At 58.2% G+C, this 17,418-nt stretch overlaps 4 protein-coding genes across 4 annotated transcripts; 2 read left to right on the top strand and 2 right to left on the bottom strand.

Moving 5' to 3' along the window:
- Window positions 1-5,531: 5,531 nt before the first annotated feature.
- On the top strand, window positions 5,532-6,252 carry B0H18DRAFT_1159842 (uncharacterized protein; the record flags this gene model as incomplete). Its single annotated transcript, XM_048035802.1, has 1 exon — window positions 5,532-6,252. The coding sequence occupies exon 1, from the start codon at window positions 5,578-5,580 to the stop codon at window positions 6,250-6,252; it is 675 nt and encodes a 224-aa protein (XP_047894469.1). The 5' UTR covers window positions 5,532-5,577.
- Window positions 6,253-6,719: 467 nt separating this feature from the next.
- On the bottom strand, window positions 6,720-7,684 carry B0H18DRAFT_1002409 (uncharacterized protein). Its single transcript, XM_048028369.1, has 2 exons — window positions 7,276-7,684; window positions 6,720-7,219 (listed from the first exon to the last, which is right to left on the bottom strand). The coding sequence occupies exons 1-2, from the start codon at window positions 7,476-7,478 to the stop codon at window positions 6,793-6,795; spliced, it is 630 nt and encodes a 209-aa protein (XP_047894468.1). The 5' UTR covers window positions 7,479-7,684; the 3' UTR covers window positions 6,720-6,792.
- A 5,937-nt stretch (window positions 7,685-13,621) lies between these two features.
- B0H18DRAFT_1002398 (uncharacterized protein) lies at window positions 13,622-14,626 on the top strand. Its single transcript, XM_048028368.1, is given in 2 exon segments — window positions 13,622-13,877; window positions 13,894-14,626. 2 exon segments carry the CDS (start codon window positions 13,764-13,766, stop codon window positions 14,551-14,553), a joined length of 774 nt encoding a protein of 257 aa, XP_047894467.1. The 5' UTR covers window positions 13,622-13,763; the 3' UTR covers window positions 14,554-14,626.
- Window positions 14,627-14,776: 150 nt separating this feature from the next.
- On the bottom strand, window positions 14,777-15,994 carry B0H18DRAFT_1002395 (uncharacterized protein). Its single transcript, XM_048028367.1, has 4 exons — window positions 15,774-15,994; window positions 15,541-15,719; window positions 14,968-15,485; window positions 14,777-14,911 (listed from the first exon to the last, which is right to left on the bottom strand). Exons 1-3 carry the CDS (start codon window positions 15,828-15,830, stop codon window positions 15,020-15,022), a joined length of 702 nt encoding a protein of 233 aa, XP_047894466.1. The 5' UTR covers window positions 15,831-15,994; the 3' UTR covers window positions 14,777-14,911; window positions 14,968-15,019.
- Between the last annotated feature and the right edge of the window lie 1,424 nt (window positions 15,995-17,418).

Genomic DNA, 17,418 nt, shown 5'->3' with positions numbered 1-17,418 from the left:
GCAAGGCACATTAACACAAGGCTCTGAGCTGACCAGGAGGGGCTTTGGGCACTTCAATACATCACTGCCTTCCATGAGCAGCTATCTTATCTCCAGCTTACCAGACAGATGAAGATTGGTGTGTTCAAGAGTGTGTAACCCTGCTGTCCTGCAGGTTACCATATATGGTACATTATGTAAGGTCCAACATCCATATGTGCAGTCTGGTCACCTTACTGAGTGTCATTGTGTCAATTGTTGATCACAGGTTATTTGTTGGTTTACAGAAGTTTTGTTGGGTTTGCAGTTTGTTTGTTGGTATGTGGGTTTGATCATGCATGCTGGTCAGGTTCAGGTCAATTGTCAGTGATGGCTTTGGCACTGACAGGTGGTCTTAGTTTATCCATTGAGAGTGGACTCGGATTCTCATTTGTGTTGAACAAACATCTTGGTCATGGTCAGATGTGAACTGACTTGGAGACACTTGCTCCTGTGTGATCTCATGGGCTGTGCAGTTTGCAGGCCATGCTATGGTGGTCTTCTTGGTGGGAATGGCAGATGAGGTATTGGGTTGAATTGCCTTGTCAGGATCCTGCAGATACAACAGAGATGTTGTTCAGTGTATTATTGAAATATTGTCAAGACTACTCACTGCATTCTTTTATTCTTTTTGTTTCCTGTTTCTTTTCCACTCACTTTATTGACTCATATATGACCTCAGTCTGGACTCCCAGTGAGCGGCAGGCATTCATAGGCTTCCCCCAGAGCCCTGCTCAGTATAGAGCCCCCAAGCAGGCCCATACAAATGTGAGAAACAAGCAGAACAGCATCTGACAAGTGCAAGTGTCCTGGGCATGGATGATGCCCAAAGGGCAATCACATCAGGAAAACTGAATGACAGGATTTTCTCGTGAAAGGCAAGATGTGAGACTCTCGATCATGGGCAAGATTGTTGCTCAGGAATGCTCCTTGGTGAGCACCTATCTCAGCAAAAAGCAACAGCGAGACTCCAGCTCAGGCCAATCAGCCGACAACCTATACCCGTGTTCCTGCTTGGTTCCCGCCCACATTCATCATGCCTAGTTGCCATTGACAGTCTTGGACTGTGAGCCCATTTCACCTCTGATACTACATACAATTATTTCTAAAACTCTACTGTACCTCCCTGGTCACTTCTCGACAGCCTTGTTCCATGTCCATTGCAAGCCAGCCACACTCAAGTCTCAAGTGGGTCTGCAATAAAGTGTGAGCGCCCTTTGGTACGTTGCCGATAGCGCCGGCTGAGCAACAGTCTCACGCTGTGAGACACTGGCTCAAATTGGATCATCTGTGAGCCAGAAAATCACAAGCAGCCATTGGCAAGATGCAACACTCATTTTGAGGGAATCACCTTTCCTGATGCACATGAGGTATGTACATTGAAAACCTCTGTATTTATACCCCTCCCCCTATCATTCTTGGTGAGGTACTATCATGGCCGAGCTTGCAAGCTTGAGCCTGTACCATAGTTACCATAGTTCTCATTCCATGCCCATTCAAGTTCTTGCTCACTCCATCAGTTCCATGTGACTGCAGCAACTACAATTGCCTGAGCCAACTCTGCCCATTACACTGGAGAGAATGGGAGAAGTCTAGGCACTATTCTGTACTAGCACATGAACCATATAAACCATATATATCCATATATATACTATATATATACTGTATACTGTATATATCCTCAATATTTGTATATGGATAGTAAATAGTTGGAGCCTTAGGATGGGTGATGCACAGAACCGTGGATTCAACTTCTCGTCAGCTGCAAGCGCAAAGAAAACGAGTCATTTTAGTACCTTGAAGACAATGAAAGAGGTTCGTGCTTCGCATTGAGACAAGATGCCATCACTCATTGTCGGGTACCACAGTGGATGATTCACATCTTGAAGCCTTACATCGAACGAAAGATACAAGAACTAAACCTCCCGAGCGACCAACGTGCGATTCTGATCATCGACTGCTATCCTGTCCATACAAGTGAAGAGTTCCGCCTCTACGTCTGGAAGGAGTTCCCGAACATCTTCTTGATGTTCATTCCCGCAAACTGCATCGGAATCTTCCAGCCCGCCGATGTTGGGTTGAACCGCGTCATCAAGCACCGCCTCCATCAGGAAAAAGCTTTTGGGGCCATAGCACCCACTGAAATTACATTGCCATGATAGGTGTCATAGGGGCTATAGAGGGCTGTAGACGTCAGCATTGACTACTTGTTAATCCATAGTTCTCCATAGTACAGCGTAGTCGGGTGTAAGTGGGCCATAGGGGTCAATAGCTTTAGTCCGTTGTGTATATCAACCCATTGACGAGGATGCAAAAACAAATTCGGCATAGCGGTGATACTCATTGGTGCACTGTAATATCACCAAAGCTACGAGAGTCAAAGCTTACACTCATTCTGCAATCTGAAGTTATAGAATTACAGGCAGACGTGGAACTACGAGCCATAGGCTATACATAGTAGACAATATACCATTTGAGCTTACTATGCACTCTGTATCAGGGCAACACATCCTCGGTCTCCATAAACACGGGCGTGTACACTCCCGATCCGTCAGCTTGCAAATTTGACTCGGTACCTGCAGGCAAGGGTCGTCAAGCTCTCTATTTCCGTGCACTTGAACGGCGTCGCAAGCGTCGTACGCGTCCTGGACGTGTTGACTGGCCCTGGCCATGTTTGCCCTGCTAGTGTTCGTCCTCGTTGTGTTTGCTCCCGTCGCGCTCGTCCTGGTCGTGCTTGTCCTGGTCGCGCTTGCATACATGCTTAACTCGCGCTCGCCCGTGCCATGCCCACCTGCGTCGGGCTCGCCCGCGTCGTGCCCGTTGAGCTTGCAGTTGACAGACTCCAGGCCATCTGTGCTCGAGGGTCAGGATCAAATGAGCAGCACGGCAGATCTTGCTGATGCAGCGGGTTCGACGTACCCATAGAGGAAGAATGGGCAACAGTCCGTTGCCGCGTCGCACATGGGTATGGAATCAATCGACCCGTCGGGTGCTTCTGCAAGTACGCACGTCGTGGGATGAGACGTTATTTTCGTCAGTGGCATGTACATCAGGCGCATGATTTGACGTACGCAATGCATGACCGTTGGTCACAATTCGTGAATTAACGGAACACGCCAGACGTGAGACGTGCAGCGATGCGCGTCTGGCGTGTTGCCGTATGTTGCGACGGGTACGACGTAGAGGTCGTGCCGAGTGACGGATTAGCTGTCTTCGTGGCCAGCAAGGCAGCCATGAATGGGATGTGTCCGGCAGTAGGGGCGTACCTTCGAACTTTGAGCCTTCGAGCTCGTTCTATCCATTCGTACTACACGTATTATCTTCCTGCTTCTTCTCGCTTTCTTCTCGTCCTTCCATCTGCATTCCTTGTGGTTCGCCAGTTTTCTTGCTCGATGCAGGACTTCTACGCGCACGTTTGAGTCCTGGGTCGCGCGGGCGTGTCGCCAGAGCCGTGTGTTTGACCAAAGGTTGCCACAATGGAGTGATCAAGCGCAAGAGGACCGCAAGATAAGCCGCATCTGGACATTCGGTGGGTAGGTTGGGACTTGGGAGACGACAAAGCAGGCGGGAGATGGCTGAGCGGGTGGGCGAGAGAGCAACTGGTAGAGGTGCGTCGTCGTCTGCAAGTGCGAAGCGCTCAATTCGGCGAATGCCGACCGCAGCCACCACTGCCACGACACACGGTGTCACACACCTCTCACTGCTCCTCCTCCAACTCTAAGTACCTCCCTTCCCTCGCGGCCGCTCCCTGCCTGCCGCATATCTTCAATACATGCGGACAGGCCCGCTCCCAACTGAGGCGAGGTGCACGGCACGCAGCCGCAATGTGCCTCAGTGGAGGCTCGCTAGCCTGAGGTGAGTGCCCCGACTCGATCACTGGGCTGTGTATAAGTCACGCAGCAGTCGACGTCGCAGTCTTGGGTGTCGACCGCAGGAGCACGACACCACGGTGGAATAGGCCGGTCGAGGACAGCGCTTACTTCGGGCAGGACACCTTCAAGCGGGCGAGCGTCGTCGAAAAGGCACGGCGGTCCGTCGTCTCTAACGGCTCCGTCCAGCTTGCCTACGCCGAGCGGCCCCCGTCAAGTCAGGCGCGCTCGTCAAAGACGTCTTACACTGACGCACGCCATCTTTCCAACGGCTCTGCGCAACCCTCGGCCTCAAACAGTCGGGCTACATCTAGTTGAGCCACTGCCAGCGATGGCACTCCTCGGGTACTGTCTTACGCCTCTATCTGTGCCAAACAGTCGACCGTCATCCAGTCAACCCACCTCGCCTACCACTCGACCTCGGTCATCCTCTCCGCATCTCGCGCCCGCTTCCACACCGCCCCCGCAAGCGCTCTCCCTCGTCGCAACGCCCCCACGGACATCTCCGCCCCGCCTCCCGTCTTCTCCCAGCTCACCAACAAGTGCAACATCAACTACCCCTGCACCGGACGAAGCCCCCCATGCATTCCACGTGCGCTCGACTCGTCCGCTTGCTCGCGCCCTCGTCCCCTCGCTTGCTCACTCTCCCCCTCGTCTGCTTGCCCAACCGCTCGCTTTGCTGTTCGCCCACCCTCTCGCTCTCGCTCTCGCCCGCCTGCCCTCTCGCCCGCCCGCGGCCGACTTCGTGCTCTTGCTAGCTCGACTATCAGCCGGCCCACTCGTCCTCGCCTCTCCCGCCTGTTCACCTGCTATTTTCCGCCAGCCTGCCGTCCACAAGTTCGACAACCACTTCGAGGAACTCGCCCGCCGCTATGACTTACCACTATGACAAGATGCATGTCGAGATGCGCGTGCCTCTAATTGTGTACGTAGGACACCCGCCATTGCGGCAACATGGACGGCTGTGTTGCACCCCGCTCGCCTTCTCGCCTTCTCATGCGCACCTTCTCGCCTGCCCATCTGCTCTCGCCTGCGTGTCCACTCTTGCCTACCTATTTGCTCTCGCCTGCGTGTCTGCTCTCGCCCACCTGTCTGCTCTTGCCCGCTTGTCTGCTCTTGCCCGCTTGTCTGCTCTTGCCCGCTTGTCTGCTCTCGCCCGCCTTCTGCTCTCGCCCGCCTGTACGCTCTCGCCCGCCTGCCCACCCATACCTGCCTGCCAGATCTCGCCTACCCACTTGCCCACCCTGTACACGACCAACCATGACCTGCACAACCTGTACAACCTGCGCAGACCCGCGCGGAACTTGTACGTGCTACGGCGGGTTGGTACCCGGAGTGGGTACGGGAATGGGTCAAGCACGGGTTGACCTATATGATACTTATTTTCGTAATTGTACTACTGTGCTATCTGGTGATCTAATAAATTTCTTCTAATGTTCTCTCTGTCATATGAGCTGCCGAAACCTGTGAGCGACCAGTACGAGTCTGTACGACTAGTGCTATGCTTCGAGATGTCTACTATGATGGTATATGTCACAGTATGCTTGCTTATGGCCCTATATAACTATCATTCTATTGTACACTATGCTGTTCTATGTTGGCCATGGTGTTACTATGACATGCTACAGATCACTATGGATTCGACAAGCATGCTATACACAGGGGGGATTGCAATGAGCCTATCCCGACTATGTCCCCTATATTGGCTGACCTAGGGATTGTCATTTTTCCTGATGTCCGTCAAGCCGCACTCGAGTTCCTTGTGAACAGCCATTCCGAGCAGATGGACAGTGGACTCACCCCCGAACAAGTCAAGATCACCACGTCAATCAAGACTCTCCGAAATGCCAGTGTCGCACCACTGGTTGACATCTACGACTTCTTCGACACACCCAGTGGTAGGGCCATCATCCGTCGAGCCTGGGAGAAGTGCACTGTCAAAGAATGGAACTTGTCAGCAGAATGCATTACAAGTCGAAAAGCGAAGGCCGCCTGGCGCGAATACTTGCGGCGGGACAAAACACTCCGAGACGAGATCGAGGGCAAGGTCGGCAAGCTGAGGGACCTTATTGCCGAGGAAGTGGATGAAGAAGAGAATGTCGGAGCTGAGGAGGCGTCCGATGACACAGACGTGCCCTTGCGAGCCGTTGTCCAGCAAGCACTGGGTGTCGATCTAGTACCGGAGGCGGGTGAGGGGGCCGCGGAGAAGCAGTTCTGCACTCAGGTGGGCATAGCGGAGGTCCGGGATGAGGACCAAACATTGCAGAGTGGTGGCGATGAAGAGAACATTTGGGCATATAACGACGCAGGCGAGTTGTGGAGAGAGGCTAGTAGGGCGTGCGAAGCCCTCCCAGTCGCTGAATGAGAGTGCGGCCGCCGTGCGCTGCGGGACGAATAGGGACGGACCGTGACAGCTCTATTGTACCACTCTTTTTTAACCACCTGCGGTTCCCACACTACCCCATCAATTAGGCCTGACACATGATACCACGTGAGCGCCCTAGTTAGGCTTCATCCACCGCGATCGCCTTACACTGCGTTAAACAGCGCGTTAAACCTGGGACTTATCAAACGAGTCCCCGGGCCATCCGGCTATTCCGGGTACGTCCCGTGCGAGCGCTTGGCCCCTGCCAGCGAGGCAGGGCGCCCGATGCCATCGGGTCCCGTGATGGACGTCCCGTATGGTTCCTCGCCGGATATGGCAGTGCCTCCGGCCTCGCCACATCATCAGGCGCGCTCGCCGTCAGCGCGCTCCCGCCACCCGCCCTCTTTCCCGTTATGGACAGCACACACGTGACTGCCCATCTCGGTCTTCCCGCGTGATCCCGGATCGGGGCCCCGGCGCTCCGCAGCGTGTTCGCTGGCCCGTGCGCACCGGCGCCTCCCCCCTCCTTGCTCACCGCCTTCACCGTCGTGCTCGCCGGCGCCTCCTCTCCCCTCCTTGCTCGCCGCCTCCACCGCCGCGCTCGCTACTCGCCCCGCCCGTCGTCCCTGTCCTACCCCAGCTCACGGCCACTATCCGGCGCTCGCAACATCGTGCCAGCTCATCGCCGCCACCGTCGTCATCCTCGCTGGCGCCTTCTCTCTCCCTCGCGTGCTCACTGCCCCTGGCACCGTGCTCGCTGTGCTGGCCTCTCCCTAGCCTGGTGCCACGTGTGCCACTGTACTCGGTCCCCCATCGTCGTGTCAGCTCGTAGCCCCCGGCGTCGTCGTGCCAGCTCGTTGCCGCCGCCGCCGTCGTGCTCGCCCGTCGTTGTTGGAGCACAGCACGCATGATCGACAGGAGGCATATAGGGCCAACGAATAGAAGGCGAGTGCGTGGGTGTGAAGGGCTGGCATCGAGCAACGGTGAGTGCAGACGCACCCGAGCGAGCAAACTGACTGTGACCACAGGACGCGGCGACGTGCACCACAACACGCGCGTGGACCGCGAGCACGCAGGATTAATGTCCTGCATACAAACGTAGCTGACGGGCGGACCGTGGACACGGACGCGAGGGTTGCCAAGTGAGCAGGCGGGCAGGCAGGCGGACGGGCGAGAAGGCGGACAGGCGAGCAGGCAGACGGGCGGATAGGTGAGCAAACGGACATGTTGGGGATTGAACACACAGGTAGGAGATCGAGCAGACGGGCAAGTGGGCAGGCGACGGCACATGCCCACCGCGAGCGTGCTGGGCAAATGCCCGGCACGCAGACGCACCCGAGAAGTGCAGACACAGGCACGCGAGCAGATGAAGAGCAGGAAGGCAGATGGATGAGCGGCGGGTGGACGAGCGGGAGGGCGGATGGACAAGCGGGCGGGCGGACGAACGGGCGGGTGACGGGTGGATGAACGGGCGGGTGGATGAACGGGCAGGTAGACGAACGGGTGGGTGGGCGAACGGGCGGGTGGGCGAGCGGGCGGGTGGGCGAGCGGGCGGGTGGGCGAACGGGCGGGTGGACGAGCAGGCGGAAAAGTGGTGGGTGGGCAAGGAGGCGGGAGGGCGAGAGGGCGAGAGGGCGAGCAATTGGGCACAGAGCGCGGACCAGTACCTCACGCACGGCGATCGCGAGCGTGCGGGGCAAATGCCCCGCACGCAAACACGGCCGATGAACTGAAGGCGGGCGCGTGGGCAAAGAGCGGATGACCGCGGCGATGCGCAGAGCAGGGGTGCGCGCAACGCGCCGTCCGTGAGCACACAGGGCGACTGCCCTATTGTAGTACAGGGACTTCGCACTGCGACGAGAGGATGGTATTATAGGGCTTGTAGGGTCGTAGGGTGTCATATTCATACTGTAGATACAGGAGCTTTGTTGTACATAGGGATTCGAGAGACATTGAGTACAAAGGATATCTGACACCAAAAGCGTGAGGTCCGAGCGATTGTGTGGCAATTGCGTCAAAGCAAATGTAATGTCAAAGCGTGCGGCACACTGTCTTGGCCCGACAACTCAATATGCCCTGCTGCACGCATACACGTTTGTACGGAGAGATCTAGTAATGATGGTAAGAACATGTTGTATAGATATACAGAGTTACCGCGGCCATACTGTCCGAAGCGGATGATTCACGAATCACAACTCAGAGAACCAGTACACTAGTATAGGTAGATATCCCTGCCATACACGAGAATGGCTCATGTGTTATACTGCACCTCATGTGCTGTATACTTTCAGCAGAAGTCACCGAACATGTATCTAATTCCTATCGTAGCATAAAGGACGTTCATACAAAGTGCGAAACGGCCAGAACCCAAGTCGCCGATATGTTGCAGGTCTAAGTAGGACCTTTAAACACATTGTGATTGGCCAGGAATGGCCCGAGCACATCGGGGTTGCCCAATTTGGTGAGGTTCTCTGAGTAGTGGTTCGTGAATGGTCCACTTCATACGGATTGGTCGCGATCACTAGGTCTGTACATATATACAATATGTTTCTACTACTCATACTAGATCTCCATTCAATACTTCGTCTGCGTGCAGGGGCGACTGGCAGTTGCCCTGTGCACTCCGTCGTGATCGGCGTGTCGTACGCGCCCCTGGTCTGCCCGCCGTCGCGGTCACCCATTTCTCGCTCACTTCCGTTCGTCGGATGCGCTTGCGTGCTGGGCATTTGCCCAGCACACTCGCGGTCACCGTGCGTGTAGTGCTCATCTACGTTGTGAGTCTGGGCCTGCCCACTTTCCTTCTCACTCATTGATCCTCTCGCCCACCTGCGCCCTCGCTCGCTCGCCCATCCACCCGCTTTCCCGCGTACTTCTGGTCTGCTTGCCTCCTTGCTCGCTCGTCTCCTCACCTGCTCATCCGCCCTCCTGCTTGTCTGCCCTCCTGCTTGTCTGCCCGCCGGCTCATTCGCCTGCCCACCAGCTCGTCCGCCTGCCCTGCCGCTCATCCTCTCGCTCGTGGCTCGTCCGCAAGCCCTCCCACTTGTCCACACACTCGCCTACCTGCGCGCCTGTTCGCCCGCCTGCGAGCGCATTCTTCGGCTGCGTCTGCGCGCTGGGCATTCGCCCAAAGCGCAGCGCACTCGCGGTGGGCGTGTGCTGTTGCCTGCCCACTTCCCTGTCTGCTCGGTCTCCTACCTGTCCGCTCACTCACCCGTTCACTCGCCCGCCCATCCGCCTTCCCACCCGTCTACCTTCCCGCCCGCCTGCTGACCCGGTCGCCATCACACCCGTGTCCGCAGTCCGCCCGTCGGCTGCGTTTGCACGCGGGGCGTTAGCCCTGCGCGCTCGCGGTCGACGCACATATTGCGGTGCACGTCGCCGCGTCCTGTGGCCATGGTCAGCATGCTCACTCATGTGCACCTGCACTCACCGTTGCTCGCCGATGCCCGTGCTTCACACATGCACCCGCCGACCATTCATTGGCCATGTCATGCTAGCTGTCCATCGTGCGCGCTGTCCTGCAACGATGACGGGCGAGCACGACGACGGCGGCGGCAATGGGCTGACGCGGCGATGGGGGCGCCCGGTAGTGCAGCATACGTGGCACGCCGCACCAGCCTGGGGAGAGGTGATCACAGCGAGTGCTATGCCAAGGGCAGTGAGTAAGCGAAGGGGAGGCGGCGGCGAGGATGATGACGGCAGCGGTGGCGGCGGCGATGAGCTGGCATGACGACGACAGCGACGGCGATGAGCTGGCACCAGCCACACCACGACGGGGAGCGCCGGGCATGGCGACCGCCAATGTGCATGGCCAGGAGCTGGGGTAGGACGGGCGGGGCGAGTAGCGAGCGCGGCGGTGGAGGCGGCGAGCAAGGAGGGGAGAGGAGGCGCCGGCGAGCACGACGGTGAAGGCGGTGAGCAAGGAGGGGGGAGGCGCCGGTGCGCACGGGCCAGCGAACACGCTGCGGAGCGCCGGGGCCCCGATCCGGGATCACGCGGGAAGACCGAGATGGGCAGTCACGTGTGTGCTGTCCATAACGGGAAAGAGGGCGGGTGGCGGGAGCGCGCTGACGGCGAGCGCGCCTGATGATGTGGCGAGGCCGGAGGCACTGCCATATCCGGCGAGGAACCATACGGGACGTCCATCACGGGACCCGATGGCATCGGGCGCCCTGCCTCGCTGGCAGGGGCCAAGCGCTCGCACGGGACGTACCCGGAATAGCCGGATGGCCCGGGGACTCGTTTGATAAGTCCCAGGTTTAACGCGCTGTTTAACGCAGTGTAAGGCGATCGCGGTGGATGAAGCCTAACTAGGGCGCTCACGTGGTATCATGTGTCAGGCCTAATTGATGGGGTAGTGTGGGAACCGCAGGTGTTTTTAACAACCAATGTATCGTGACGCGTGACACTAGCAGTGGTAAGAAACCACCTGCGGTTCCCACACTACCCCATCAATTAGGCCTGACACATGATACCACGTGAGCGCCCTAGTTAGGCTTCATCCACCGCGATCGCCTTACACTGCGTTAAACAGCGCGTTAAACCTGGGACTTATCAAACGAGTCCCCGGGCCATCCGGCTATTCCGGGTACGTCCCGTGCGAGCGCTTGGCCCCTGCCAGCGAGGCAGGGCGCCCGATGCCATCGGGTCCCGTGATGGACGTCCCGTATGGTTCCTCGCCGGATATGGCAGTGCCTCCGGCCTCGCCACATCATCAGGCGCGCTCGCCGTCAGCGCGCTCCCGCCACCCGCCCTCTTTCCCGTTATGGACAGCACACACGTGACTGCCCATCTCGGTCTTCCCGCGTGATCCCGGATCGGGGCCCCGGCGCTCCGCAGCGTGTTCGCTGGCCCGTGCGCACCGGCGCCTCCCCCCTCCTTGCTCACCGCCTTCACCGTCGTGCTCGCCGGCGCCTCCTCTCCCCTCCTTGCTCGCCGCCTCCACCGCCGCGCTCGCTACTCGCCCCGCCCGTCCTACCCCAGCTCCTGGCCATGCACATTGGCGGTCGCCATGCCCGGCGCTCCCCGTCGTGGTGTGGCTGGTGCCAGCTCATCGCCGTCGCTGTCGTCGTCATGCCAGCTCATCGCCGCCGCCACCGCTGCCGTCATCATCCTCGCCGCCGCCTCCCCTTCGCTTACTCACTGCCCTTGGCATAGCACTCGCTGTGATCACCTCTCCCCAGGCTGGTGCGGCGTGCCACGTATGCTGCACTACCGGGCGCCCCCATCGCCGCGTCAGCCCATTGCCGCCGCCGTCGTCGTGCTCGCCCGTCATCGTTGCAGGACAGCGCGCACGATGGACAGCTAGCATGACATGGCCAATGAATGGTCGGCGGGTGCATGTGTGAAGCACGGGCATCGGCGAGCAACGGTGAGTGCAGGTGCACATGAGTGAGCATGCTGACCATGGCCACAGGACGCGGCGACGTGCACCGCAATATGTGCGTCGACCGCGAGCGCGCAGGGCTAACGCCCCGCGTGCAAACGCAGCCGACGGGCGGACTGCGGACACGGGTGTGATGGCGACCGGGTCAGCAGGCGGGCGGGAAGGTAGACGGGTGGGAAGGCGGATGGGCGGGCGAGTGAACGGGTGAGTGAGCGGACAGGTAGGAGACCGAGCAGACAGGGAAGTGGGCAGGCAACAGCACACGCCCACCGCGAGTGCGCTGCGCTTTGGGCGAATGCCCAGCGCGCAGACGCAGCCGAAGAATGCGCTCGCAGGCGGGCGAACAGGCGCGCAGGTAGGCGAGTGTGTGGACAAGTGGGAGGGCTTGCGGACGAGCCACGAGCGAGAGGATGAGCGGCAGGGCAGGCGGACGAGCTGGTGGGCAGGCGAATGAGCCGGCGGGCAGACAAGCAGGAGGGCAGACAAGCAGGAGGGCGGATGAGCAGGTGAGGAGACGAGCGAGCAAGGAGGCAAGCAGACCAGAAGTACGCGGGAAAGCGGGTGGATGGGCGAGCGAGCGAGGGCGCAGGTGGGCGAGAGGATCAATGAGTGAGAAGGAAAGTGGGCAGGCCCAGACTCACAACGTAGATGAGCACTACACGCACGGTGACCGCGAGTGTGCTGGGCAAATGCCCAGCACGCAAGCGCATCCGACGAACGGAAGTGAGCGAGAAATGGGTGACCGCGACGGCGGGCAGACCAGGGGCGCGTACGACACGCCGATCACGACGGAGTGCACAGGGCAACTGCCAGTCGCCCCTGCACGCAGACGAAGTATTGAATGGAGATCTAGTATGAGTAGTAGAAACATATTGTATATATGTACAGACCTAGTGATCGCGACCAATCCGTATGAAGTGGACCATTCACGAACCACTACTCAGAGAACCTCACCAAATTGGGCAACCCCGATGTGCTCGGGCCATTCCTGGCCAATCACAATGTGTTTAAAGGTCCTACTTAGACCTGCAACATATCGGCGACTTGGGTTCTGGCCGTTTCGCACTTTGTATGAACGTCCTTTATGCTACGATAGGAATTAGATACATGTTCGGTGACTTCTGCTGAAAGTATACAGCACATGAGGTGCAGTATAACACATGAGCCATTCTCGTGTATGGCAGGGATATCTACCTATACTAGTGTACTGGTTCTCTGAGTTGTGATTCGTGAATCATCCGCTTCGGACAGTATGGCCGCGGTAACTCTGTATATCTATACAACATGTTCTTACCATCATTACTAGATCTCTCCGTACAAACGTGTATGCGTGCAGCAGGGCATATTGAGTTGTCGGGCCAAGACAGTGTGCCGCACGCTTTGACATTACATTTGCTTTGACGCAATTGCCACACAATCGCTCGGACCTCACGCTTTTGGTGTCAGATATCCTTTGTACTCAATGTCTCTCGAATCCCTATGTACAACAAAGCTCCTGTATCTACAGTATGAATATGACACCCTACGACCCTACAAGCCCTATAATACCATCCTCTCGTCGCAGTGCGAAGTCCCTGTACTACAATAGGGCAGTCGCCCTGTGTGCTCACGGACGGCGCGTTGCGCGCACCCCTGCTCTGCGCATCGCCGCGGTCATCCGCTCTTTGCCCACGCGCCCGCCTTCAGTTCATCGGCCGTGTTTGCGTGCGGGGCATTTGCCCCGCACGCTCGCGATCGCCGTGCGTGAGGTACTGGTCCGCGCTCTGTGCCCAATTGCTCGCCCTCTCGCCCTCTCGCCCTCCCGCCTCCTTGCCCACCCACCACTTTTCCGCCTGCTCGTCCACCCGCCCGTTCGCCCACCCGCCCGCTCGCCCACCCGCCCGCTCGCCCACCCGCCCGTTCGCCCACCCACCCGTTCGTCTACCTGCCCGTTCATCCACCCGCCCGTTCATCCACCCGTCACCCGCCCGTTCGTCCGCCCGCCCGCTTGTCCATCCGCCCTCCCGCTCGTCCACCCGCCGCTCATCCATCTGCCTTCCTGCTCTTCATCTGCTCGCGTGCCTGTGTCTGCACTTCTCGGGTGCGTCTGCGTGCCGGGCATTTGCCCAGCACGCTCGCGGTGGGCATGTGCCGTCGCCTGCCCACTTGCCCGTCTGCTCGATCTCCTACCTGTGTGTTCAATCCCCAACATGTCCGTTTGCTCACCTATCCGCCCGTCTGCCTGTCTGCCTGCACACCAGTTCGCCTTCTCGCCCGTCCGCCTGCTCGCCTGTCCGCCTTCTCGCCCGTCCGCCTGCCTGCCCGCCTGCTCACTTGGCAACCCTCGCGTCCGTGTCCACGGTCCGCCCGTCAGCTACGTTTGTATGCAGGACATTAATCCTGCGTGCTCGCGGTCCACGCGCGTGTTGTGGTGCACGTCGCCGCGTCCTGTGGTCACAGTCAGTTTGCTCGCTCGGGTGCGTCTGCACTCACCGTTGCTCGATGCCAGCCCTTCACACCCACGCACTCGCCTTCTATTCGTTGGCCCTATATGCCTCCTGTCGATCATGCGTGCTGTGCTCCAACAACGACGGGCGAGCACGACGGCGGCGGCGGCAACGAGCTGGCACGACGACGCCGGGGGCTACGAGCTGACACGACGATGGGGGACCGAGTACAGTGGCACACGTGGCACCAGGCTAGGGAGAGGCCAGCACAGCGAGCACGGTGCCAGGGGCAGTGAGCACGCGAGGGAGAGAGAAGGCGCCAGCGAGGATGACGACGGTGGCGGCGATGAGCTGGCACGATGTTGCGAGCGCCGGATAGTGGCCGTGAGCTGGGGTAGGACAGGGACGACGGGCGGGGCGAGTAGCGAGCGCGGCGGTGGAGGCGGCGAGCAAGGAGGGGAGAGGAGGCGCCGGCGAGCACGACGGTGAAGGCGGTGAGCAAGGAGGGGGGAGGCGCCGGTGCGCACGGGCCAGCGAACACGCTGCGGAGCGCCGGGGCCCCGATCCGGGATCACGCGGGAAGACCGAGATGGGCAGTCACGTGTGTGCTGTCCATAACGGGAAAGAGGGCGGGTGGCGGGAGCGCGCTGACGGCGAGCGCGCCTGATGATGTGGCGAGGCCGGAGGCACTGCCATATCCGGCGAGGAACCATACGGGACGTCCATCACGGGACCCGATGGCATCGGGCGCCCTGCCTCGCTGGCAGGGGCCAAGCGCTCGCACGGGACGTACCCGGAATAGCCGGATGGCCCGGGGACTCGTTTGATAAGTCCCAGGTTTAACGCGCTGTTTAACGCAGTGTAAGGCGATCGCGGTGGATGAAGCCTAACTAGGGCGCTCACGTGGTATCATGTGTCAGGCCTAATTGATGGGGTAGTGTGGGAACCGCAGGTGCTACAGTATGTAATAATCTGGCTCCGGGCTAGTAAAAGGAAGCTCAGGTAATTGAAGTGTTTCCTTGACGTAGTACTTCACGTCATCGCTGGCATCTGAGATGGTATGTAATTTCTCTGGGTCTTGCCATCCATCGTAATAGCCTGTTACGATGGACCGTTCGACCTTCGGGCGTGCGCGTCGCTTCTCGCGCACTTCAGAGATTCTGACTGTATCCTCCAAACCCAGGCGTTGTCCTTCTTCCAGAGTCAACGGTTGAGCCCTCTCGCAAAGCTTCGCGCAAACATCCCAGCACCATTGCTGCATGTTCAATCGACGCGCAGTGACAATCTGCTCGACCAGAGTTGCCGTATCCTTGATGCGCTGCACAATAAAGTCGCGAATGCGGTCGAACTCCCACTTGACAGCCAGTTCGAGGGCTGCCGCCCACTCCTCGTACGTCGTTAGATCACCATGTCCGTAGTTGCTGTGCGACAGTCACAAGTGTTAGAAGACGAGTGCCGGAAGAGCTCGCAACTTACATCGGGTACAGACAGGACAGGAAACAGGACAGATCGGCGCTCTTCGTGCCTTCAAGAACGATCGGATTGTCATCCGACTTTCCTTCACCGGACGACGATGGCCGCGAGAACATCGCCTGAAAGATGGGCGAATCGCGCTGGAGGAAGTATCGATGCACGCTGAACAACGTGTTTTCTGCCTGACTCGTGCGTAATCAGCGCCGCACATAATCGTTGGGTATACCAAGACATACCAGGAAGATCACGTTGCCATCGTCGAAGTAGTATCGCTCATGGTGTTGGCGAGCCATTGTCCTGTGAGCAGGTGTGCGTTGAGATGTGGGCGTAGGAGCAAGTCATGGTCTGTCCAAGACGATTGTGATATATCGAACACGAGGCCACCTCGGTAGTTTAACGAGAGCCTGAGTGTACGACTTCTTTTCTAACCTTATCCTTGCTGAGATGGTCAGCGGGCACGGTGCAAGCTACCGTGTATGTGGATGACGCGTGAGGCTGCAGACGGAAGGGTATACGTCCAATCATAACGGCTGCGTTCTACAAGTGCACGAGCAAAGAAGGCCCGCCGAACGTCTGTAATGACACCCCGTATAAGCCCAGATAAGATAGAAGCGCGAAGCTCCGGCCACCAGAGGACGCAACCCACGCAGCGCCGGCTCGACAGGCTGGAGCGTAGCCCTCAGCTTGTCATGGTCGACGTTCCCGCGGTTGCACCGACGGGGTGATTTCTCTGTACCTGGGATGACCGGCTCGAGGATGAAGATCGCAGGACAACCCTGACTCAGCTTAGGTTACCCTATGGTCGCAAGTAGCCAGCAGTCAGCCACATCCCCGGTCCCCGATCTACGCGCGAAGATATAACGGCTGAACGCAAGCTGAACGTACCTGAGAAATCGTATTCCCGTCCGAGACCTCTCGTGTCGTTTCCAAATTACAGCCTAAGGCAGACGGGTTGAAGTAGGAGGTCCGCTTGTTCATGGCGGCGCAGGACACGGCTACGTTGCAACTGCCGCTCAATGCGGCCGGCGTCGTCTTCAGATAAGTGCTTACGAGTTCGACGTGTTGGTAGAGCTTGCGTGCTAAAGTTCGTGCCGCTTACTCTATCTCGTGCTGCGATTCTCAGAGTGAGTTGCAATATACTCAGATGTTGGACGCCGTGGCCAACATCTCCGCCGCTTTCTTGCACTCGCTTCAAACAGATGAGGCCTTCCTGTCTCCTGAGATCAATGCATTCGCGCACCCTCCATTTCAATGTTCTCTGGTGTCCAATCATCGAGATCGCGTTTCTTCGAGTTGAATCTTCCCGTACAGTACTAAGCTTGACCACTAGTACTAGTACGAAGACATCGAGTTAATGGGGAGGGGCAAGGCCTCTGACGCCGATGGTCGCTTAGTCAGCAACGCGCCACCGAAAACATGGGCAGACTGGGGCCCTCTCGATCGCGTCTCTGCACAACGTCGATCATGCCTCCCCTGCTCATATCTACTCTGGATACCTCGGCGATCTTGTGTGGAGGATACTAATTCACTTCTATAGGTACTACAATGCATCTACACTAAAAAGTATGTACAAAATTTTACTCTTCCGTGTCCGAATCAAGGTCATTATCAACGACTAGTACGTCTGATCAAGCTGTACAGTATCGTCTTGGTGAGTACTCGGTCCCACCGTCTGTGACTGCGAGCCAGGCTGCACTGCCGCTTCGCGTGCCATTGCGCGTGCAATTGCCTTGCGAAGTTCGGCGAGAGCTTCCGCTTTCTTAACGTGGTTCTTCTTCATGGATGAGATCGACGGTATGTCTGGGTCGTCGAGTCGGCGAACCTTCAACTGAGTGTCAATCTCATCCCTAGTCAGCTTCCCGAGCCTGACTTCATCATCTA

This window comes from Fomitopsis serialis (assembly GCF_022376445.1).
Source record: "Fomitopsis serialis strain Sig1Antser10 chromosome Unknown B0H18scaffold_26, whole genome shotgun sequence".
Classification (NCBI taxonomy): domain Eukaryota; kingdom Fungi; phylum Basidiomycota; class Agaricomycetes; order Polyporales; family Fomitopsidaceae; genus Fomitopsis; species Fomitopsis serialis.
This window is presented reverse-complemented; position numbering and strand designations above follow the sequence as displayed.

Excerpts from the sequence above, each read along its gene's own strand:
- B0H18DRAFT_1002398 (XM_048028368.1), top strand. The coding sequence starts at position 13,764 with ATGTGCCGTCGCCTGCCCACTTGCCCGTCTGCTCGATCTCCTACCTGT.
- B0H18DRAFT_1002409 (XM_048028369.1), bottom strand. The coding sequence starts at position 7,478 with ATGTCCGTTTGCTCACCTATCCGCCCGTCTGCCTGCTCGCCTGTCCGC. Across the intron at positions 7,220-7,275 it reads GCACGTCGCCGCGTCCTGTG|CCCTTCACACCCACGCACTC; the intron begins GTCACAGTCAGT and ends GCTCGATGCCAG.
- B0H18DRAFT_1002395 (XM_048028367.1), bottom strand. The coding sequence starts at position 15,830 with ATGGCTCGCCAACACCATGAGCGATACTACTTCGACGATGGCAACGTG. Across the intron at positions 15,720-15,773 it reads ATGGCAACGTGATCTTCCTG|GCAGAAAACACGTTGTTCAG; the intron begins GTATGTCTTGGT and ends CGCACGAGTCAG. Across the intron at positions 15,486-15,540 it reads CTGTCCTGTCTGTACCCGAT|CAACTACGGACATGGTGATC; the intron begins GTAAGTTGCGAG and ends ACTGTCGCACAG.